Source organism: Monodelphis domestica, chromosome 3 (assembly GCF_027887165.1).
Source record: "Monodelphis domestica isolate mMonDom1 chromosome 3, mMonDom1.pri, whole genome shotgun sequence".
Lineage (NCBI taxonomy): Eukaryota > Metazoa > Chordata > Mammalia > Didelphimorphia > Didelphidae > Monodelphis > Monodelphis domestica.
In genome coordinates this window covers 417,702,299-417,726,529 of record NC_077229.1, presented here as the reverse complement: position 1 = coordinate 417,726,529, position 24,231 = coordinate 417,702,299, and the positions used below count along the sequence as shown (strand labels likewise).

At 40.1% G+C, this 24,231-nt stretch overlaps 1 protein-coding gene across 1 annotated transcript in view; it reads left to right on the top strand.

Moving 5' to 3' along the window:
* The first annotated feature begins 345 nt into the window (after positions 1–345).
* PSTPIP2 (proline-serine-threonine phosphatase interacting protein 2) overlaps positions 346–24,231 on the top strand; it is a 96,434-nt gene continuing 72,548 nt past the window's right edge. The window contains exons 1-2 of the mRNA XM_007486620.3: positions 346–545; positions 21,032–21,132. Coding sequence (XP_007486682.1) covers positions 513–545; positions 21,032–21,132 — 134 coding nt within the window. The 5' untranslated portion in view covers positions 346–512. The remainder of the gene's footprint in view (positions 546–21,031; positions 21,133–24,231) is intronic.

Here is a 24,231-nt window from a genome sequence, read left to right as displayed (position 1 = left end):
TTAATTAATTACTGTAAAGTGCCACTTAACATCGCTCTGATTCTTCAGCTCCAAACACCGTTTCCTGGATACTACTTTCCAGGCTGAGTTGATCCATGAGGATGTAACCTATTTGAGTGTAGTGTCTGTCCCACGTACATTGCTCAGCTTAGCAGGGAGCACGTGAACGTATTTATCCGTACTTGAATTTCAAGGGGGGAAAAAGACAACCAAAGCATTTTATGGCTGTAATCGAATGTGAATGCATAAGCTTTAAATAAGCATTTCTCTTTTTTGCTCCTTCTATCTGTCTAGTGAGTTTATTCTAATAATCTCTGTCCTCTCCAACCGCAAAGCTCAGAGAAGGTGAGGAAAGCCAGAGGAGTCAGACTTCGCGCAATAGCGCGACAGTTTAGCACCCCAGGGCGGGGCGGATTGATGAGGAACTCAAAAGTTGCAGCCTGGACTTGGGCTTTTCACACAGCGATCCCTCAGTCCTGCTAGTCGGACCTCAGTGCCAAGGCTCGAACGTCATGAAAAGCTCCAAGTTCAGGGAGAACTTCTGGGTAAGGAAGTGGGAATGTTCTGGGATGGGATTCAGCGGCCCAGAATGGGGAATGGGCAGCAGGTACATTGGGGGCGAGCTCAGCTGCAGTTGCAAGGGAGAGGAAAGAAAGGTTCTGGGAGGGACAGCTGGCTCCTGGAATCCGGCCAATGTTGTGGGAACAGCTGGGGAAGAGAGCGCACTAAGTGACCTCCGACGTCTTTTCCAACTCGAAATTTCTAGATTCAGAGGGGGAGCTGGCCGAACACTTAGACCTGGCTGCTTGGTAGCGAGCGTATTCCGATTAGCACTGGGAGGGCAAGTGAAAGGAGGAACTTGACTTTCCTAGCTTTCTTGCCCTCACCAACCTGCCCCTTTTCCAGGAACCCTCAAAAGCGAGAGAGGGGAATCCCGGAGGTCTACGGGGAAGGAAGAGGCGAGGACCTTCTGTGGAACTTCATTGCCGACAATAAGCAAACTTGCTATTCTTTCCCCCTCTTTTCCTTACCTTTTCTCTTCTTTTGAACCTTCCATCTCCCGCCCCTTTTCTCTCCACTTTCTCCGGTTCTCTGAACCTATTAGAGCTAACCTTGGCTTTCCGCACTTAGGAACCAGGACGCTCTGCATTTGCGCCCCGTATTGTGTGAAACATTTCTCAGAAGGGTGGAGAGAGGGAGGAAAATGGATTGTCAGCAAGGATTATGTGAATACCTAGAAGAAATGAAGCAAAAGATTTTTTTTTTAAACATTATTTTATTTGGTCATTTCCAAACATTATGCATTGGAAACAAAGATCATTTTCTTTTCCTCTCCCCCCTCCCACCACCTCTCCCATAGCCAACGCACGATTCCACTGGGTATCACATGTGTCCTTGATTCGAACCCATTTCCATTGTTGGTATTTGCATTAGGGTGTTCATTTAGAGTCTCTCCTCAGTCTTCTCAATCCCTGTAGTCAAGCGGTTTAAAAACACCGATTTTTAAGAAAGAAGTTTTTCAGTTTCCTTAACTTTTAAAATAGAGACAACACCTAATATTTGTAAAACGCTTAGCACAGTGCCAATCACATTAATAGCTTCATACTAAATTAATCTTTCTTTCTCTTCCCCCCTCTCTCGTTCTCTCCTTCCCTTCCTCCCTCCCTCCCTCCCCCCCTCCCTCCCTCCCTCCTTCCTTCCTTCCTTCCTTCCTTCCTTCCTTCCTTCCTTCCTTCCTTCCTTCCTTCCTTCCTTCCTTCCTTCCTTCCTTCCTTCCTTCCTTCCTTCCTTCCTTCCTTCCTTCCTTCCTTCCTTCCTTCCTTCCTTCCTTTCTCCCTCTCTCCCTCCCTCCTTCCCAATCTCCTTTAAGAGTGGCACTGGGAAGGACCTTGCAGCCCTAAAATATCTTCCCTTGGCAGTCTGCCTGAAACCTAACCATTAGAGTGATTCCTTTGATTCTTGATGCTTTTAGGCAAGAGCAGGGTGTCGTCCAGAGCCCCCTGATAAAATGCAAACATGTCTGGGAACTATGACATCCTCAGCTATTACTGAGGTTACTACAGGATTATATAATTGAATTTTTTTTTAGCATAGTTCTGTGCCTGATTCATCCAGTGACCAGGAAAGACCACCTCTAAGGGAGGAAACAAAGACTTAGTTTAATAGAAGGAAACTGGAATCAAATACTTCAAAATCTCTGTATATCTCACAATTCTTCAAGCTATAGAATAGAAGTCTTCTTAGGGTCACTGCTAATTTCCAGTCATAGCTCAGAAAGGAAGCAATGCATCTGTTTGCTTCCTTTGCAGAAGTTGGGTGGCAACATGTATTTTCTAGTTGTGAAACTTTTTATGGAAACTTTCCAATCACTGATATTTTATTTGTTGTAATAAGGAACTCCCTAAACATTTGCTAAGCACCCACTATATTCAAGGTACCCTCAGATGCTTCTTTCAGGATCTGGTCCTTAGAAATATGCCTCAAAAGGACGGTTTGTATTTATCTCCTCTAATTGCAAAGAATAAATTAAAGGCAAGTCTCTGAATTTCCATTTCTAGTTTTTGGTCTTTTGCTTACACCGGATTGCCCTGTGTACAGAACTAGATAAGCTAGGGGTGGTGACTCCTTTCTGCCTTCCATGTGATGACTGTGTAACCTTAATGGGTGCTGTAATGATGATGCTTTTTTCATCTTCACAGAGGCAGTGTGCATAGTGGAAAAAGCACTGTACTTGGTATAAATCATCAAGCATTTATTTATTAAACACCTTCCACGTGCTAGGCACTAGAGATACAAAGACAAAAATAAAATAGGCCCTGTCCTCAAGAGCTGACATTGTATTAGGAGAAACAACATATACACATATGTGTAGACAGAAAATTTATACAAAATGAATGAGATGTAATTTCAGGATGGGCAGAGAAAGGCAGAGGGGAGCTGAAGCAGGTCAGGAAATGACTCATGTAGGAAGAGATCATATCTGAGCTGAGTTTTGAAGGATTCTAGAAAACAGAGTAAAGGAGGGAGTGCCTTAGAGGCCTTGAGGCCAGCCTTTACACAAATGGGGGATGAAATGGCATATTAGGAGACATTCTGCTGGAATGTAGGTACAATGGGTGAGGGGGGAAAATATGTAATGAGCCTGGAAAGGTAGCTGGTGTTAGGTCATGAAAAGCTTTCAATGCCTCCCTTTTCTCAGAGGAATTTGTATTTAATCTTGGAGCTGACTGGGAACCACTGGAGCTTTCTGAACAGAAAGAATATGGTCAAACTTGCTGGGGTTTAGGAATATGCCATTTTGGTTCCTTTGTGGAGGGTGGATTGGAGAGAGGAGAGGCTCCAGGAAAGAAAATCAGTTAGGAGACTATTGCAATAATTCAAAGAAGAGTTCATGAGTCTCATGTAAGCCTCTGTTTCCTCTTTTGTAAAATAAAGAGATGGATACTTCCACTATTTCGCAGGTTGTTATTAGGAAAGTATAAATCTTAAAGTGTGATATGCCTATGAATTGTCATTATTATATGGATTATCATTGGGTAGGTATCTTCTTATCATCTCATCTTTGCCTCAGTTTCCTTAGCTGAGAAGTGGGAATAATACTAGTACTAACTTCTCAAGATTGTGCCTGACTATGCGGCTAGTGCTTAATAGATGTTTGTTCCCTTCTTCCTCTTTGTTTCTGTCTTCCTCATTAGATTGTACAATCTCTCCATGATTGTGACCAAAGGGCCCCATTTCCCTTGTGTCTCCTCACCTCAGGAATGCTCTGACTGCACTCTTTGAAATGAACTGCTGTTGAAACAGGTGCCTGTAGATAGAGCGGGTCAAGATTGTGAACTAAGTTTTGGGAAGCTCACAGTTTCCCTTTTTTGTTTCCTTCTTCCACTCCCCTGGGACATTTCTTCTCTTTCTCCATGTACATAATGGTCTTTTATACTCTTTCCCCACCCTTCTTTCTCTCAGGAGTTGTTGCTCTGTGTTAAGCTAGTCATACTTGAGCTTTGTAAAAATGGATCTCTTCTAACGCCCTCCTCTGGTAGATCCTGTCAAACTTTCTGCCATTAAAGGAATTTCAGGGCTTGCTTAGCAGGTATAAGAAGCATCTTGGGAGGAGAAGAGGGAGAAGCTCTGAAATAATGTTATTTTAGTAGCTGCTGCCTCTTCTGGGTAATGCTGGTCCTGTTTCTCCAGGAGACATTGAAAATAACCAATTATTGTCAGCAAGCTGGAATAGGAAGAAAGACATAGGCAGAAGGCAGACAAGTTGGTTTCTACACAACTGAAAGATCTCAAGTCTTTTGATTTATTGGCTTTTCTTATTTAGCAAGTAGCCTAATTCGCCTCCTAAAGATTTCCTCTCAGGCTTCTTCTGGTTCTGGTTTTGCTGGCTGTGGAAAGCAGGGCACCTTTTTCTCTCTTTACATTCTTCTTGCTAAAGCCAGTTGATTAGCTCATACTTTCTCCTTTGGCATTCTCAAATTTGGATAATCCTATCTTGGTAAAGGGTCATGGGATCATAGACTCTGTGCTGGAAGAGACCCTAGAGGACATTTGTACCTCAATTTACAAATGAGGAAGAAATGATCCAAGAAGGTTAAGTAACTTGTCCAAGAGCAAACAAGTAGCAAAGTTCTAGCCTTAACCACAGGGTAGAAAGAGAAAGAATCCACTGATCATCTCCTGAAAGGAGGAGAAAAGAAGAGTTTGAAAAAGGTCACAGCCAAAATCCAGAGTTACCACAACAAAGAAAAAAATATATATAAAGAGAGAACTGAGGGAAAAATACTTCAAGTAACAAAGAACTACAGTTAGGATAGCTTCTACTAAAAATGAAAAATCTTGGAATACAATATTCCAAAAGGAAAGAGGCTTTCATCAAAGAATAACATCCTGAAAAACTTAGTCTAATCTTAACAGGGAGCAGCTGGATGGATTGAGAGCTGGGAATTAAGTCAGGAAGACTCACCTCCCTGAGTTAAAATCTGACCTCAGACACTTCTGTCTGTGTGACTGTGTGACTTGCTAAGTCACATAACCCCAATTACCTAGCCCTTACCACTTTTCTGACTTGGAACTAATACTTAGTATGGATTCTAAAACAGATTAAGAGTCATTTTTTTAAAAAAGAAAAGAAAAAAGAAAGCTTTGGCAATTGATTGGAGGTGTAATATTACAGAATGAGGAGATGAGTATGAACACAAGGATTTGAACCTGAGTGATTGGAAGAATGCTGATACCTTTGACAAACATAGATGTCAGAAAGAGGGCTGAACTTAGGGAGACAGAGAAGTTCTATTTTGAAAGTTTAAAGTCCTCTACTGAAAACAGACAAATTTATTCTGCCGCAGCTGAATACAAAAAAAGCAGGGCTAGAAATTATGTTCCAGACTAGTCAACAACAAAAAGAAACTTAATTAAAAGAGATAAAGTTATTTATATGGCTGTAAAGCTCAGGCTAAAGCAAAGATTTGGGTTCAGAGAGTCACAAGAAACTGGTACTCAGAAAGCTAGTCCAAACATGAACTTTATTATCTGATCCAGCAAGAAGGCAAAACAAAACAAAACAAATCCATCCATTCATATAGTTTATGATAATACAGACAGAGATTTGACCCTGAAACTGATTAGAGAAATTTTCCCAGATTACTCAACTGTAAGAAGAAATGAACCATAAAACTATAATAGGAGACCTCATTTTACTCCTTATCAACCCTAGACAAATCTAACCAAGAAATAAACAAGAAAGAAGTGAAGTACCTGAATAGAGTGATTTATAACTTGAGAAAAAAAAAACATGAAGGGGTTTTACTGTAATAATAATAGCAACAAATAATTTGTCACAGTCTTATTCCTACCTTCCCAAGACCACCTTTGCTCCCTCTAGCCTTAGATTGTGGGAAGCACAGCTGATGCTTTTTATGGAATTGAGGTTTAGAAATCTTCATATTTCAAAAATCTTCTATGACAAGGATTTTAAATGACCTAAATATCATGGTCCCCTTGGACAATCTGATGAAGCCTTTAGACCCTTTCTTAGACTCATGTATTTAAGTGTAGAAAATAAAACAGATCAGATTAAAAATGAAAACAATGGTTAGAGAAAATAGGTGTACTTTTTTTTTAACCTATTCAAGTTCATAGAACCCCTGTTCATAGAACATTCTATTTTAAGAATGCCTGATCTAGACCAGTCTATTCCAGATGCACGAATCTACTCCACAATACCTATTGCCTCCTCTTGGTTTTCTATAGTCATGATGAGCATTTTAGTCTCCTGATGCTTGAAACTCTGTATGTGTGTGTGTGTGTGTGTGTGTGCACGGACGTGTGTGTGTGTGTGTGTGTGTGTGTGTGTGTGTGTGCGTGCTTGCTTGCTTTACCATGTGGCCTCTTTGGGTGACCCATTTAAAACAATTGCCACTTAAAGTCTAGATAAGTTACCTGAGTAAAATTGGGCAGTCCAGCTGGTGGTGAGGCAATATGCCAGTCAGTCCTGCAGGCAATATTTGTTGAGTACGCACAGTGTGTCCCTCATCCTATTTGGGTGCCTTGCCCTCTGACATGCAATGCTTCCAGTTTGGGATGGTGAATAGCTTTGATGATATAGTCATAAGATCACAGATTTAGAGCTGAAAACAAACAGCATGAGAAGCAGAAGTGGACTGTCTCATTTGTAAAACAAGGGAGCTGGACCAGAGGATTTCTCAGTTCCCTTCCAGTTTTAAACTCTATTTTCCAACTTGACAGTTGTGCATTCTTTTTTGGTTGAATGAATAGATAGGTAGTCATTTGTAATGACAGCAAACATCTCTCTCCATCTTTCTTTTATCCCTGCACAGGCCCAATATGCTGATAGTGGATTAATTCAGGGTTAACCCCAACCCTAAATCACTCAAAATCAAAACAAATTACAGTGTGACCTTGGTACTCAGCAATAATTCATTCCAGAAGGCAGGTCAAGTATCAAAAAAGTTGAATACCAAATGAATTTCTGCCATTAGGAATAATGTAAATTGAATTAATCCATTCCAGAAAATCCAGATTTTTTAAGGCATTATATGCATTAATGGAGTTGTATTTTACTAAATAAACAATAATACATAGACATAAATTAAAAAAACAAAAATGAGACTAAGTAAAATAATTTTTGCTTTACTTTTTTTGAGAGGAATTAATGGTCTAAGGGGATGGCGGGGTGGACAAATGCTATTGTCTGGAAAAGAAGTCCATTTCCATGTCTGAGGACATCTGCCTTTCTGGAATTCTTTCTCTTTTTTGTCCCTTAGCACCAGTGAACACTGCTTGAGATTCACCAGGTGTAAGCTTCACAAGAAACCCATTGAATGATGTTTGTGAGCTGACCCATGAAGGAAGCTAAGAGATGAGGAGGGGGAGGTGCGTAGCCCAGTAGATGGAGCACCAGGCTGGGAGTCAGGAAGACATCTTCCTGAGTTCAAATCTGGGCTCAGATATTAACTTGTAACCTTGGGCAAGTCACTTGGCCCCGCTGGCCTCAATTTCCTCATCTGTCAAATGAGTTGAAAATATCAAACCACTCGAGAGTTTTTGCCAAGAAAATGCCAAATGGTTCATGAAGAGTCAGACTTGGCTGAAACAACTGAACAATAAAAGAGACGAGACAGCAGTCGTTTCCAGAGTTAAAGGACAGACAGCAAAGAGATGGGTGAGGGAATTGTGGGAATTGAGTAAATCACACTGGCTCCACCTTGTGACTCAGTTCTGCATCTAGCTCAGTTCAATCATGAGTCTAGTCTAACAAATTTTATTTAGTCATAAAAATGAAGAAAAAAGAACTTTATCTAATTATTTGGACCTAGCCCTGTGGGTCTGAAAAGCTAGACCACTTCTATCTGTTGCTTAGAGTACCTTACCTAAGGACCTAGGTTATACTGACTAGAAATCCAGTCAGATTCAAAGATGAATGCAAGGATTTTTTTTCCACAATGATACATCTCAAACAATTCATATCTCTTATTGGGAATCTGGCCTCATACTGGTCAGTCGGTTACTGTTACCTTGTTCCCAGCTACGATGGTCTGGACACGTCATCCGCATGGACCCACAGCGAATACCAAGACAGGTATTCTGTGGTGAACTGTCAGCTGGACTCAGGAAACAAGGTCGACCAAAGAGAAGATTCAAGGATCAGCTAAAGTCCAACTTGAAGTGGGCTGGCATGACACCAAAGCCACTAGAACTCGCTGCCTCTGACAGAAGCAGCTGGCGAGCCCACATTCACCATGTCACCACCACCTTTGAAGATGAGCGACGTCGACGTCTTGCCGCTGCGCATGAACGCCGACACCAGGCCACACCCGCACCTCCCGTAACCACTGGCGTCCCAAGCCCCACGTGCCACAAACTGTGCGCCTCAGCCTTTGGACTCCAAAGCCACATGAGGGTACACCGTAGATGAAACTGCACAAAGACAATAGTCATACTCGGTCACCGAGAGACTACTATATATATATGTTCCTTTGATTGATTACCGACACTTAGGAGGGAATGGGATAACTTTTCTTCTGATTTCAGGGAATTGCTCTTGTTCATTCTTTCCCTCTCGGCTTGAGAAGCTCCCTCATCTTTCCTCCAATTAGAAATCAGATTATCTTGTATCCTGTTAATTCTTTCAAAGCACAAAAATCCATCTCCCCCTGCATTCAGGATCCAGTGACAAGCCAAGACTTGGTCCTGATTTGTTATACAGGTAGCATGCGCTGCTGAATAAATTAATACGCCCAGGAGCTTGAACCTTTGTTTCCTCAGTTATTTCAGATTTTACCTGTCATATGGGAAGCAGAATAACGTAACCGAGGAACAGTGAGGAGGCCACTTTGGCTTTTAAAGCCTTTTCTGATCTGGTTCCAGCTTACCTTTCCCGGTTTATTGAATATTACTCTTCTTCATAGTACTTGAACATAATGAGCACTGACAAAACTTTTATTAATTATGAATTAATTTGATTCCTCTGAATTAATCATTCCTATCCACATTTTAGCCATCCTAGCCTTGCTGCTCTTTCCTTTACGTTCCATCTCTTCTCTGTCTCCTATACCTGGAAGGTATTCCCTTCTCATCTTCTCTTCCTAAGGTCATTCAAAGCTCAGTTCAAGTTCTACTTCACAAAGGAAACCTGGACCAATGCTCATTCATAGATGTTAGTGCTCTTCTTATAGATATGACTGTAGAAATTTTGTATTTAATTTTTCTTCCCAGTTTTCCTTCTAACAGAATGTACTTTCCTTGCGGTCTAAGACTATTTCATTTTTCTCTTTGTATCTTAGCATATTGTTTTTCAATTGTGTCCAATTCTTTGTGACACCACTTGGGGTTTTCTTGGCAGATCTTGGAGTGGTTTGCCATTTCCTTCCCAGCTCATTCGACAAATGAGGAACCGAGGCAAACAAGGTTCAATGACTTACCCAAGGTCACACAGATAATAAATATCTGAGGCCAGTTTTGAGCTTATGAAGATGTCTCCTTGACTTCTAGCTTGGCACTATACTGTGCCCCTTTGCTGACCATACCAGCATATAGCAGATACTTAATAAATGCTTCTGGTTTGCCTTGAATGTAGAATGCTTGAAGGGACAGTAAAGTGAATTAAGCCTGAAAAAGAATGCTGGTGCCAGATTGTAAAGGACTTTAAGTGCCAAGCAGAAGAATTTATATGCTTTCCTACAGGAAATAGGGAATCAAAGGAGTTTTTTGAGCAGGGGAGTGGCATGATCAGATTTGTAATTTAGAAATATGAGTTTGGGAGTTGTGTAGAGGATGAATTGAAGAAGAGAGAAGCTAGATGAAGGGTTATCATTTAAGAGGCTATTGAAGCCAGGATTGAGAGCCAGGCCTAGAGACAGGACATCCTGAGTTCAAATCTTGTTGCAGACACTTCCTAGCTGTGTGACCCTGGGCAAGTCACTTAACTCCCATTGCCTAGCCTTTACCTTTACTCTTCTGCCTTGGTATTGATGGTACTAAGATGGAAGGTAAGGGTTTTTTTTTTTTTTAAGAGGCTATTATAACAATGTATGTGAATTTTGATGAAGACATGAGCTAGAGAAATAGTCACATGAGTGAACAGTAGGAGTAGAGGCAAATGATGTTGTGGAGGTAGAATAAACAGGATCTGGCATTGGTTGGCTATAGGGGAGGGGAAGAAGAGAGAAGAGTAGATGACTCATAGGGTGATGAGTAGCCTACCTCTTTTTTCTTTCATGTATTTTCTCTATGAACTCCCTTACACTATTTTTCATATGTAGGTATTGGTTGGAATATGAATTTAAAAAATTCACCATTTCTCTCTTCCATCTCCTTTCACTGAAAAAAAAAAGAAAAAGAAAACCTCATAACAAATATGCAGAGTCAAGCAAAGCAATTCCTCCATTGGAATACCACCATACTCTGGTATGACCTTGTATCTAAATGAGAAATTCCTTTAGCCTTAGGAATAAAATAAAATAATGTTAAAACCTCTTGACAGTAGTGATAACAGCTAGCATGTAGACAAGCACTTTATATATGTTATATTATTTGACCCTCACAATAATTCTGATGTAGGTGCCATTTTGCTTATGAAGAAACTGAAGCTGAGAGACATAACTGATGTGCTCAGGGTCACATAGCTAGCAAATGTCTGAGGCTGGATTTGAACTTGTCTTTCTGACTCCAATTCTGGTGCTCTAGCCACTAAGTCCCTAGCTGCCTTGTCTTCATTCACTATACATCTCTCCATTGTCTTTGGGGTCATCTACAACTTTGATTCTTCAGGAATTTTGGTATTCCAAGATTTGAAATGATAATAAATAATAGAATGAAATAATCATTTAGGCAAATATTTATATTTTTAAAAAGCTGGGTTTTCTTACTCAGGGATCATTTGGTATCATTGAAAGCATTACTCATTTTTACACATGTAATCTGTAAATCCTTCTTCCTATTGAATTCTGGGACCAACTCATTGTTTTCCTTCAGTGTCCAGCCCTCATCTATGTATTTATTTACTAATACAATAGACTAGCTCTCCCGCTGCATCTTACAGACTGAACAATAAGAATTTTTCATTCATTTAATTTTTCCTGCATGGATTGTTAAGTGACTCTCTTTATAGTAATTACATATTTCATTGAAGATGCACTTTGATTTTCTGGAAGTTGATACAGTCAGCATATAATGTCATTAAATGGGGGAATCTGGAATACCTCACCATCTAGTTAGACCTTATACAGGATAATGGTGAAGACTTTTGGCCATCACATTTCCTTGTTTTTTGCCTCACTTGTCATTAAGAATCGGGAAGTTACTAAGTGAAGCTACCTCTGTGGTTTCATTTATCAAAGAACCCCATATGACCTTAATTTGTTATTTTTTTCCATGAAAACTTTTGAATTAAAAAATCCACCATTTCTCTCTTTCATCTCCTTTCATTGAAAAAAAGAAAAAGAGAACCTCATAACAAATATGCATAGTCAAGCAAAGCAATTCCTCCCTTGACTACATCTGGTATGACCTTGTATATAAATGAGAAATTCCTTTAGCCTTAAGAATAAAGTTTCCTCTGTTGAGTGAAATGTTTCTGTTAAATGTATTTTTCTATAATCCCAACAAGTGGAGATCTTATACTTTCAATACCTTCAGTTAATTTCATGGTTGAAAGATGTGGTTTGCTATAGGAAATCATTAATAAAAGCCTGCCTGCTTCCTTCTCTTATTTTCTGTTTCATTTTCTTTCTTATATTTTAAAATATATCTATGATATGTTTGTAGGTCATTTTGATAAATATTTTATAAAGATGAGAAAGCAGTCCTATAGGTTAATATTTACTTATGTCCTTTTGATCAATAAACTTTTTAAGTAATAATTTTAAACCCATGAATTTTTCCTCATCTAACCCTTTTCCTTTCCTTAGATGCCTGGTGAAGTTATCTCCTGACACTTTCAAGGTAGTGCCATTGACAATAGTGGTTTTCTCGATATGTCTGACCTAGCTGTTTTCAGTTTTGGCACCTAACGTGCTTTTTCAACCCCTGTTAAAGCATGTAGAGGACTGAGGTATTAGCATCCTGATTTTATTGATATTAATTACTATTAATATTGGAAATGGATCATTAGAGAAACAGTGAAATGTTCTAATGTCCAACTTTTTATTATCCTACCAATTTCATCTTTGAATGATTTGAGAAGGATGTGGCTTAGTTAGGTCTGATGGCAACTTTTCTAAGGACATGTTTTTGCTTCCATTACTTTTGCTGTTTTATTAAATAATACTAGTCATAATATTCTGCCATTATATATATATATATATATTTAAACCCTTATCTTCTATAGGCAATGGTCAGTTAAGTGACTATCTCTAGGCCTGTCTCTCTCAATCTACTGAGTCACCTAGCAGCCCCTTCTGTATATTATTTTATAATTATTTTTATAATATAATATAATAAATTATAATATACATTTATATAATGTATGAATTATAGTATGTGATATTATAATTTATTTTTATTACTATACTTATTTTATAAATGTTTTCATATTTAAAAATAGTATTGTCCTTGGCTGCCGTGCCACTTAAGTGCTGGCTAATGTGGTTTCTTTTGGCTTCCTCTGGTTACTCTCTTGTCTGAGTTAAATCTTGAAAAGAAGAGGTAATTATTTTGGAATAGGAACTATAAATTCATTGGCATAAGGAACTTCAAATGAGGAACTCTTTCTATCAATTTGGGTTGGCACCTAGCCTAGAACTTAAAATCTTATAGAGTTGCCTGAGACCCTGAGAGGTTAGGTGACTTGAGGATAGCTACACAGTCAGTATGTGTCAGAGGCAAAACTAGAACCCAGATCTTCTATGTTTGACTGTTTCCGTATTGACACTACTATGTTATCTCTCAAGAAGTAGTAATGATCAAGGGAAATTAGAGGCAGATAGGTGGCACATTGGATAGAATAATTAGCCTGGCAATGGGAAGAAAGACCTGAGCTAAATTTGACCTCAGATACTAGCTGTGAAGCCATGGGCAAGTTATTTAACCTCTGTTTGCCTCAATTTCTTCCACTGTAAAATGGGAATAATAATTATTTTCAACTACCAGAGTTGTTCTGAGCATCAAGTGAGATAGTATTTGTAAAGTGCTTAGCACAGTGTCTGGCACATAGCAGATACTTAATGGGTACAAACCCAACAGTGGTATGACTGGGTCAAAGGGCAGGCAGTCTTTTAGCACCCTTTGGGCATAGTTCCAAGTTGCCCTTCAGAATGGTTGGGCCAATTTATAACTCCACCAGTAGTGTATTAGTGTCCCAATTTTGTCACATCCCCTCCAACATTTATCATTTTCCTTTGCTGTCATATTGTCTGCCAGTTTTCATGATTTGTTTTTCCATTATGATTTCTCCCTTTTTGTTTCAAATTTTGGCCACTTGAGCCTTTTTGTTTCTTCAAAATAACCAGCTTTGCTGTTTTTCAATTTTTCTGCCTTAAAAAAAACAGATTTTTTGTTTCATTTATTATTTCAAATTGTTTTCTTTTCATTCATGTGATTCAGTTCTAAGTTGAATGTTTCACGTTTTCTGTTGTTTTATAGGTATATTTCATTATTCCTTTTCCAAGCTTTTCAAAATGTAGACTCAGTCTGGTAATTTCCTTTTTCTTATTGGATGATATAGGCATTCAGCCCTATTTCTGAGTGTAGCTTTGGTTGCATTCTTTGTATTTTGATATATAGATGTTAGATATAACTGATGTTAGAATGGCTCTAATCTTGTTTTTATAACTTCTGTGAGTATTTTTTACAGTTTATTTATTTATTTAGAATATTTTTCCATGATTCCATGATTCATGATTCCCTGCCCCTTCTTACCTACCCCCCCTCCTGGAGCTGACAAGCAGTTCCACTGGGTTATACATGTATCCTTGTTCAAAACCTATTTCCATGTTATTCATATTTGCATTAGAGTGATCCTTTAACATCAAAACCTTAATCATATCCCTATCAAATTACTTGATTGATTATATGTTTTTCTTCTGCATTTCTTCTCCCACAGTTTTAGGAGTTAGGAGAGATCTAGGTTGGAATCCCAATATTAACACAGACCTTGACCATGGGCTAGCCTTTGACCTTTAAGAGCCTCTGTTTCTTTATCTGTAGTGTGGATAATATTTACAAACTTCCCAGGGAGGTTGTGAGGAAGGTATTTTGCAAACCATGAATTGCTAAATTAATGTCAGTTTGTAGTGGGGAAAATAGTTTTTGTGGCAGTAGTATATATCTAGCCCTATGCTACATATTTACATTTATCTTAAATTTTAAAGTTTGCAAAATATTTTATATTCATGAACTCAGCTGATACTCCATCCACTAGGGAAGCAAAGTAGAAGGTGGTCCCTCCCTGACTTGTAGGGGAAGTTAACAGTTTTAGAAGAAAAGATAGACATAGATGAAGCAACTTGGAAGTCTTTGCCATAGTACAAGATGGAGTGATGGATAGAAGGAGTCCAGATCTGAGAAATATATAGTCAGGAAACATCACCATAAATGCAAAAAAGGAAGCAGAATTAAAATAGTTCCCCAAACAGTCCAGGTCAAGGTAGTTCATTCTATTAGTATATGAGGCCAGTTCCATGATATAGATTCTTATAAGAAAGTCTTTGAGAAACCTGGAGGGCCCAGATCTTTTGTCCATCTCTAGGCTCTCTCCTAAGCTGTTATGAGGTATTACCAACTGCCTTTTGGACAATTTGAACTGGAGGTCCTGGAGAAAACTGAAATTCAGCATATCCAAAATGGAATTAAATTACCTCCCTCTTCAAATTTTCCCCTCTTCTTTTAAAATTTTTTTCCTTTATTTTATTCCAGTAATAAATTTACAACTAAGTTTTCCATGGTTACATGATTATGTTGTCTCCTTCCTTTCTTCCCTCCCCATTCTTGAAATTAACAAGCAATTCCACTGGGTTATCCATGTATTATCATTCAAAACCTACTTCCATATAATTCATTTTTGTGAAAAAGTAATCTTTTAAAACCAAAATCCAGGGCTAGCTGGGTGGCTCAGTGGATTGAGAGCCAGACCTCAAGATAGGAGATCCTAGGCTCAAATATGACCTCAGATACTTACTAGCTGTGTGACCCTGGGCCAGTCACTTAACCCCCATTGCCTAGCCCTGATTACTCTTCTGCCTTGGAACCAATACTTAGTATTAGGATCCTGGCTCCACTATTACTGCCTATATCACCTTAGGAAAGATATGCAACCTCTCTGGGCTTCAGATTCCTCATTTATAATATCAAGGGATTTGGTTAGATCAGTAGTATCAAATTTAAATGGAAAAAGGAGCCACCAATCCATATAAATACTTACAATAGTATATTGATTTGGTTTTAAAATGTGATATCATTTGTATTTTATTGTTTTTTTGTCCATTTTGTTAAATATTTGCCAATTACATTTTTATTTGTTTAAGGTTACGCTTAGGAATCTTGCTGTATGCCCAGCCTTGGGTTTAATATCTTTGATCTAGATGATCTTGGAAGTCCTTTTCAGTTCTAAATCTGTAATACCATGATCCTATGAACTGGCTCCAATAAGGACAGAAATCTTGATGTTCTGCAGTTCTCTTTCTCTCTCTGTCTCTCTATTTGTATACGTGTGTGTGTCTGTGTTTAGTAAGAGTTCTAAGGGCTCAGAAAGTTGTTTTTCAGCTATAATTGAATCAAAGTGAAGGTCCTATCCTTTGGGGAAGATTTGAAGTCTTCCAGAAAGCTAATGGATGACTTTGGAAATAGGTGGTGCCATCTTTCCCCATTTACCAGAACTGGGTGAGCCAAGGAGGAGAGTTTCTTATGCAAATAAAATTATTTATGAGATGAGTGTGGATAATTTCACCACCTGGAGCTAAAATGATCTAAGATAGTGGTATCATGCAAGGCAGGATTCACTGTCTCAAGTCTGCTTGAGTAATAGCTCTTTTCCCTCCCTCCCTCCCTGAATGATATTGAGAGGAAGAGACTCATAGGAAGGAACTTGAAAAGACTTTCCCCTACATTCTTGTGGTTCAAAATAGCTAGCCACTGGATTCACCCAAACTCACACTCAAGTTGAGTAATGCTAGCCAGAAAAGCTGGGACTATCTTAGCATTCATTAAAAGAGTGTCTGGGACGATGGAATCTACTCTGTCCCAGGCAAGCAGGAGCATGCTGGAGTCAGCTCACCCTGACTCAGGAGAGACAATTATTAGATTTTCAGTGAGCCTTTATGCCTCAGAAATCGGCAAATGCTACAACGAGGGCTTGATTTATTGTTTTATTTGTCTAAACCAGGGGTTGGCAAACTTTTTCTGAAAAAGAGTTTGATAGTAAACATTTTAGACTTTGCAGGCTAAGAGGAAAAATTGAAAATTTTATGTAGGAATTCTTATAGCAAGAGAAAATGAATTTCCACAAAAATTTTTACTTGACAAAATTTAAAACAATTGAGTTCTTTTTTAGTAAAACACATGCTAATGAGAAGAATGAAATACTTTTGGGGGAGGATAACACTTTGCTTAATAGCAGTTCAAAGTTAATGTTCTCTGTTATCAAAATTAATTGCAAATGTTCATCTGTTAGTGCTGATCTAGAATGAGATTTTATGTATTTCATCTTTGAAAATATCTTTTCACATAGCTGAGTACTGCCAAATACTAATGTCAATCCACAGACATGAGTTTAATTGAGCATATTCATCACTTAGAAGCATTTATATAAATCTATTAGATTCTTCTCTTGATATTTGCCTTTCAAAGAAAAAAATACAAAGAAACTCCTACTAGGAGCATAGAACATCAGGACATTACTTGACAGAGAGAATACCCCAAGACCTGAGAGAAGAACAGCTCTAATCGGTAAAGAACTGGCACGATATAACATCGACATCGCAGCCTTAAGCGAAACCCGCTTACCAGAAGAGGGATCACTCAGTGAACCCACCACTGGATACACCTTCTTCTGGAAAGGCAGAGCCTCAAATAAAGACAGAATCCACGGTGTTGGCCTGGCCATCAAGACCAGTTTGCTCAAACAGCTGCCAGACTTGCCTGTGGGCATCAGCGAGAGGCTCATGAAGATCCGTTTGCCTCTCAGCAAAGACCGGTATGCCATAATCATCAGCGCATATGCCCCTACACTGACCAGCACAGAGGAGACCATCGAGCAGTTCTACTCTGACCTGAGTGCCGTCCTGCACTCAGTGCCCACAAATGACAAGCTGATACTACTGGGAGACTTCAAAACCCGCGTTGGCCAGGACCATGAAAGATGGAAAGGAGTGCTCAGCAAACACGGTGTGGGCAAAATGAACAACAACGGTTGTTGCTGCTACTCAGCAAATGCTCAGAGTTCGAACTCACCATCACGAACACTGTGTTCAGAATGGCAAACAAATATAAAACAACATGGATGCACCCACAATCAAAAAGAGGAAGACATGCCCTCAGAACGCAGAGATGCCTCTATCATAGTCCTGTACAAGAACAAAGGCTCACGAGCAGCCTGTGACAACTACAGAGGCATCTCACTACTCTCCGCTGCTGGAAAGATCCTCACCCATGTTATACTCAACAGACTCCTGTCATCTGTTTCAGAGCAGAACCTGCCTGAATCACAATGTGGCTTCCGACCAGATCACAGCACCATCAACATGGTCTTCATGGTGAGGCAAATGCAGGAAAAATGCCTTGAGCAGAACCTGAGTCTCTACATTGTCTTCATAGACCTGACAAAGGCGTTCGACACAGTGAACAGGGACGCATTGTGGGTGATCCTCAGCAAGCTCGGTTGCCCAGCAAAATTCGTTAAACTGATCCAGCTCTTTTATGTTGACATGACAGGGGAAGTCCTATCTGGTGGAGAGACTTCCGATCATTTCAACATCTCCAATGGCATGAAACAAGGCTGTGTCCTCGCTCCGGTACTATTCAACCTATTTTTCACCCAAGTATTAAGACATGCTGTGATGGATCTAGACCTGGGCATCTACATCAAATACCGACTGGATGCCTCAGTATTTGACCTTCGCCGCCTGACCACAAAAACAAAGACAACAGAGAGACTCATCCTGGAAGCTCTCTTTGCAGATGACTGTGCTCTCATGGCCCACCAAGAAAATCATCTCCAAACCATTGTGGACAGGTTCTCCACCGCAACAAAACCGTTTGGCCTATCAGCCTCAGCAAAACAGAGGTGCTGTTCCAACCTGCACCAGGGAGGCCAACGAACCAGCCGTGCATTACAATCAATGGCACGCAGCTTTCTAACGTCAATACTTTCAAATACCTGGGCAGCACCATCGCCAATGACGGGTCCCTAGACCACGAGGCCATGCCAGGATCCAAAAGGCCAGCCAGGCACTTGGGCGGCTGCGCTGCAAAGTCCTCCAACACAGCAGTGTAAGCACTGCGACGAAGCTCAAAGTGTATAACTCAGTGGTCCTCAGCTCGCTCCTGTAAGGTTGTGAGACATGGACACTGTACTGGAAGCACATGAAACAGCTGGAGCAATTCCACCAACACTCCCTCCGGTCAATCATGAGGATCCAATGGCAGGACCGAATCACCAATCAGGAAGTCCTTGACAGAGCCAACTCCACCAGCATCGAAGTCCTGGTCCTCAAAGCCCAGCTACGATGGTCTGGACACGTCATCCACATGGACCCACAGCGAATACCAAGACAGGTATTCTATGGTGAACTGTCAGCTGGACTCAGGAAACAAGGCCGGCCAAAGAGAAGATTCAAGGATCAGCTAAAGTCCAACTTGAAGTGGGCTGGCATTACACCAAAGCAACTAGAACTCGCTGCCTCTGACAGAAGCAGCTGGTGAGCCCACATTAACCACGCCGCCACCACCTTTGAAGATGAGCGACGTCGACGTCTTGCCGCTGCGCGTGAATGCCGACACCAGGCCACACCCGCACCTCCTGTAACAACTGGCGTCCCAGGCCCCATGTGCCACAAACTGCGCCTCAGCCTTTGGACTCCAAAGCCACATGAGGGTACATCAATAGATGATAATGCACAAAGACAATAGTCATTCTCGATCACCAAGAGACTACCACTACATTTCAGATTAATCACTTCCGATTATAGTTTAGGTGGAAGCTTCTTCTTCTTTTTTTAACCCTTACCTTTGGACTTGGAGTCAATACTGTGTATTGGTTCCAAGGCAGGAGAGTGGTAAGGGCTAGGCAATGGGGGTTAAGTGACTTGCCCAGGGTCACACAGCTGGGAAGTGTCTGAGGTCAGATTTGAACCTAGGACCTCCCATCTCTAAGCCTGGCTCCCTATCCACTGAACTACCCAGCTGCTCCCTAGGTGGAAGCTTCTTAAAGGCACAGATAGATGGATTTTGAAATATGGACATTTCTTTTCCCTTTCCATTAAGGTCCAAAAAGTGTTATTGGAGCTGTCATTTGAATTCAGAATATGTATCTGCTACAAATTTGACTGGGAATGGAGATCTTACTTCATGTTTCAGTTTGTGACAGCAGAGTTAGGGTATAAAGCAGCTTAGCATTATTTGTGGTTTAAACAGTTAGTTCAGTTCTGGGCACTACATTTAGGAAAAGAAAGGCAAACTGGATTGTATTTAGAAGATGATAACAAGCCCTAGGAAGTTACATGCAGGGATATGGGACCTGGAGAAGAGATTCTTTTCTTCAAAGTGGGTTGAAGAGGCCTCCCTGGGCATGTTAGGATGGGATTTTGGATAAGGGAAACACAAGAGGGAAAAACATATAAAAATCTACTTTATTGTTTTGGAAGGGAAAGGAATAAGGGCTTAGGGGTTTACTTATGCTTATTCTTGTTTTAAAAACTAACTAACTCTGCTAACTAGGTTACTAAACGAAAACTTAGCCAAGATCCCAAATCTTACTCAGCAGGGGTCCAAAAAACAGTTAGAGCCAGGATCTGTTGTTGTTCGATGTCCAAGCAAGTCCTGGTGTCCAAGGGAGCCTGAATGCTGCCAGCAGCTTGATACAGGAGCCCTTCCTCAGTTCAACACAGGGAAAATCCTCTTCAGACCTTCCTCTTGACTTCCTCAGGAGACCAGAAGAAAAGTCCATTGGGGCAAGATGGAGTCTTCCCAGATCCTTACGCTCAGGCTCCCATGTGACCCTTGGTCACATGACATTGTCAGTTATACCTAGATTTGCACTTTTCAGTTCTTGCACAGTTTTGCACATTGCAAACCTTTCCATCCTTTATCACAGGCAAAACCAGAATAATTATCTTAAGTACTTACAGGTTAGTTGTATGAAAAGGAGATTGGATTATTCTTCTCAGCCAGAGGGTAAAATTAGGAGCAACTAATAGAAGCTGCAGAGAGAGTAATTTGGCTTCAAAATAAGGAAAAACTTGTTAATGATGAAATCTACTCAAGCAGGCTACCTCAGGAGGGGGTAAGCTTCTCCTTACCAAAAATTTTTAAAGCTCAGCTGAACAAATACATATTAAGAATATTGTAGGGGAGCTTCTTCTTTAGGAATGGGTCTGGTTAGAAAGAGACATGGAGATCTCTTCGGACTCTATGATTCTGTAAATTTTGATTCCAAAACTTTCCAGTTGATATATTTGCCAGAGAAAGTACTGGCAATATGCACCATATTTGCAAAAGGGTTTGCATGACTTTTAGCCTGATGGGGTTTTTAAAATCATTTCTTCAGGATTTCTTAACCTGCTTAGAACATTGTCCTTTAGTCCTCTCAGGGAGTTATCTGCAGGCATTTCACTGGGTTCCTTCTAATTATCTTCTGTCACTTTATTTTAATTGATGGCGGTGCAGTTTCACAATTCTGAAAACTCTTATGAGATTGTATTCATTTTTACTTCTTCTTTTGTTTCCTGGCCCGGAGGCCAGTTATTTCAGAAACTTGTCATTATCTGCTTCTTCTTTCTACAAGTCACTCTACTCTCATGGCCTTAGCCCCTTCTCTTCTTCACTACCTCTGATGCAATGTTTTTTCTTATGCCCACAGTGTCCCCACTTTCTCAGCACAATTGGCTACGAGAGCATTATTCAGCATCTGAATGAGGGCCGAAAGAACTGCAAAGAATTTGAAGATTTTTTAAAAGAAAGGTACCGTGCCGTCTCCTGTAAGAAAACACAATTGAAGAGAACTTATGCTCTTTTAGTGGGAATTTACTGAGTAATATGATATTCAGTACTTTGCTGGGAACTGTGGAGATTACAGAAATATAAGACTTGACTTGGAAATAAAACAAAAAATCCCAAACTGTTTACACAAGTATTTGTACTACAACTAGCCTATATTACTTGATTCTACTTACTGTTCTCTCACTTCTTCACCATTTGAAATCCTTTTTTTTTTGACCTTATGATTCAGGGGAAGCTGCTCTTCCAACAGATACCAATGATCCCTATTTAAAAAAAAATCCTTTCCTTTCATCTTAGAATCAATACTGAAAAGGGACAGGTAGGTTGCTCAGTGGATTGAGAGCAGGCCCAGAGAGAGGAGATTCTGAGTACAAATCTGTCTTCAGCCACTTACTAACTGTGTGACCCTGGGCAAGTCACTTAATCCCCATTGCTTAGCTGTCACCACTCTTCTGCCTTGGAACCAATCCACAGTATTGATTCTAAGATAGAAGGTAAGGGTTTAAAAAAAAAAAGAATCAGTACTGAATGGCTGCTTGTTTGTATTACTCAAACAGTTACCTTACCTTAAATCACTTTCTACTTTATCTGTCCTCTGCATAGTGGCCAGAGGAATTTTTCTAATGCAACAGGTCTCACTCTTACATTCTCCTAATGAATAAACCCTAGTGGCTCAGCAATATCTCTAGGATCAAATATGAACTCTTATGTTTCTTTGAAAGTCCTTCACAATCTGGTTCCAACCTTTTACAGTTTTCTAGAAATTATTCCTCTCCATTCATACTGTGGTCCAACTCTAGGCCTTCTTATTTTTCCTCAAACACAGCATTCAGTCTCCAGCTTACTTGTCTTACTTGTCTTTGCCCTGGCTGTCCTTCATGCCTGGAGTGTATTAACTCCTCAACCCAATCTCTTTGAATACTTTTTTTTCTTTCAAAACCCAACTCAAGCTCTACTTTCTACATTAAGCCTTTCCTGTTCCCTTAACTGTTAGTATCTTTCCCCCCACGATCACCTTATACCTATTTGGTATATATTTTATAAATATTTATGTGTGTACATATTGTATTTCTTTTTTCCTTTTCTTATACAATACCTGTATCTTAGCAATATGATTTAAAAGTACACATGGTGTTCTCTTTAAATCTTATACACTTTACACATTTCTCCCCAATAAATATGGATTCAATAAGATCAATAGCAGCCTATTCCATCAAGACAGCACATTGAGGTTTTTTTTTTTTTTACCAAGATGATGCATTTGCAAAATATTGATTTTGGTGGAGGGTGTGGTACAGCAACTTTTCAAAACCATCTGCCAAGTAGTGGGGTATGAACTACACTGGTAAAGAGAGCACTCTGTAATAAAACGACCTATTCTTTAAGTGTTATCTATACTTGAATATTAATTATAGAAAGTACATGCAGGCATGAGATACTTGGGTCATGATCAATGTTCCCACAGGGCCTAATCAATTATATAACCTACCAGAGGATAGAGGATTTTCCTTTCTTCAGTGTATGTATAGTAGGCTGCCACAACACCTAGATTGGTGCTATGTCCCTTAGTAAGTACCATGTGCTAGGTCAATCCCAATATCAGTATGACCTTTTAGCTTTGTAAGTATCCAGAACTGACTTGCTCTTGTGCTAATGGAAATGTAGATATCCATCATTGTGGAAGGTCAGCAGAATAAATCTTCTTTTATTGCTCATTAGACATAAATAACTCTTCAACATGGCAGATGGTGGTCTGGGAAATAGCTATGTAGCTTGGGTTCCATAATTAATTGTCAGCACAGAGCAATATACCCTTCATTGCCCTTTGAGACTTCATACTAAATGTTGCCAGTCTTATTTCCTACTAATTCCCATATCAGAACTTTCTGTTTTGTCCAGGCTGGTTTGTCCTGTCCCCAAATAGATCTCATCCTTTTCTACTTTTTTGCTTTGAATTCCCTTCTACCTACTTAAATTCTATACATCCATAAGTCCTAGAGCAGTGATAGTGAACCTATGGCACAGGTGCCAAAGATGGAACAAAGAACACTCTTTGTGGGCACTTGGCCACCCTCCTTCCCCACCTCCCACCCCCAAAGTTCATTACTAGAAAGGCAGAGGGCTTTGGATGGAGCTGCTCCCTTCCCCCTTTCCACTGAGTCTGACCACATTTTTCATATTCCCTGCCCCTCTGCTCAGGAGCCTATGGGAGTTCACAGGGGGTAAGGTGGGTGACTCACATGTAGCAGAGCTGGAGGGGAGCAGAGAACTTGGGCCACTCCCCTCCCCTTTTCTACACTTGCTGAGGATATTCCTTATTTCATCTACCCCTCTGCCCAGTAGCCCAGTGGGAGCACTTCCTCCCTCCACTGTGTGGGGTAAAGGGTGGGGTGGAGTGAAGTGTACCCAGCATGTGTGAGGGGAGGTATGGCACATAGTCAGAGGTGTGTGTGTGTGTGTGTGTGTGTGTGTGTGTGTGTGTGAGAGAGAGAGAGAGAGAGGTGGGGACGGGGCCCAGCACTCCATCTCTAAAAGGTTTGCCATCAATGCCCTGGAGAGTCTTTTGTCTTTTGTGTAGTTTCCCATGATTATAGTCCAGAGAATCACAAGATTTAGAGATAGAAGGACATTAAGAGCTCCAGATCAACCTCTCATTTTAAGAGAGGAAGAATTAAAGACTCTTAAGAGTTGAGGTGATTTGCCCAAGGTTATATATTAGTTATACAGCTGGTGTATAATGGGAGTGGCATGGTACTACTGACCCACATTCCCCAACTTTTCCAATGCTTTAGGCTGAGGCTGATTTGTCTACCCCACCTATGCCCATGTTTACAGGTTAGGGTAGTTCACCCATGTGGATACAGCTCATTATCAAGGTTGTAAGAGAAACCTTAGCGGGGAAGATATATATCTATAATTACTTACAACTCTTGAACTCCCATCAGTGTGACTTGATTTTATACGAATTGCCTTTACACCATTAACTATTGTGAAACATTTACTAATAGGAGACAAAGTAATAATATAGTATATAGTATATATTATAATATAGCATAATTT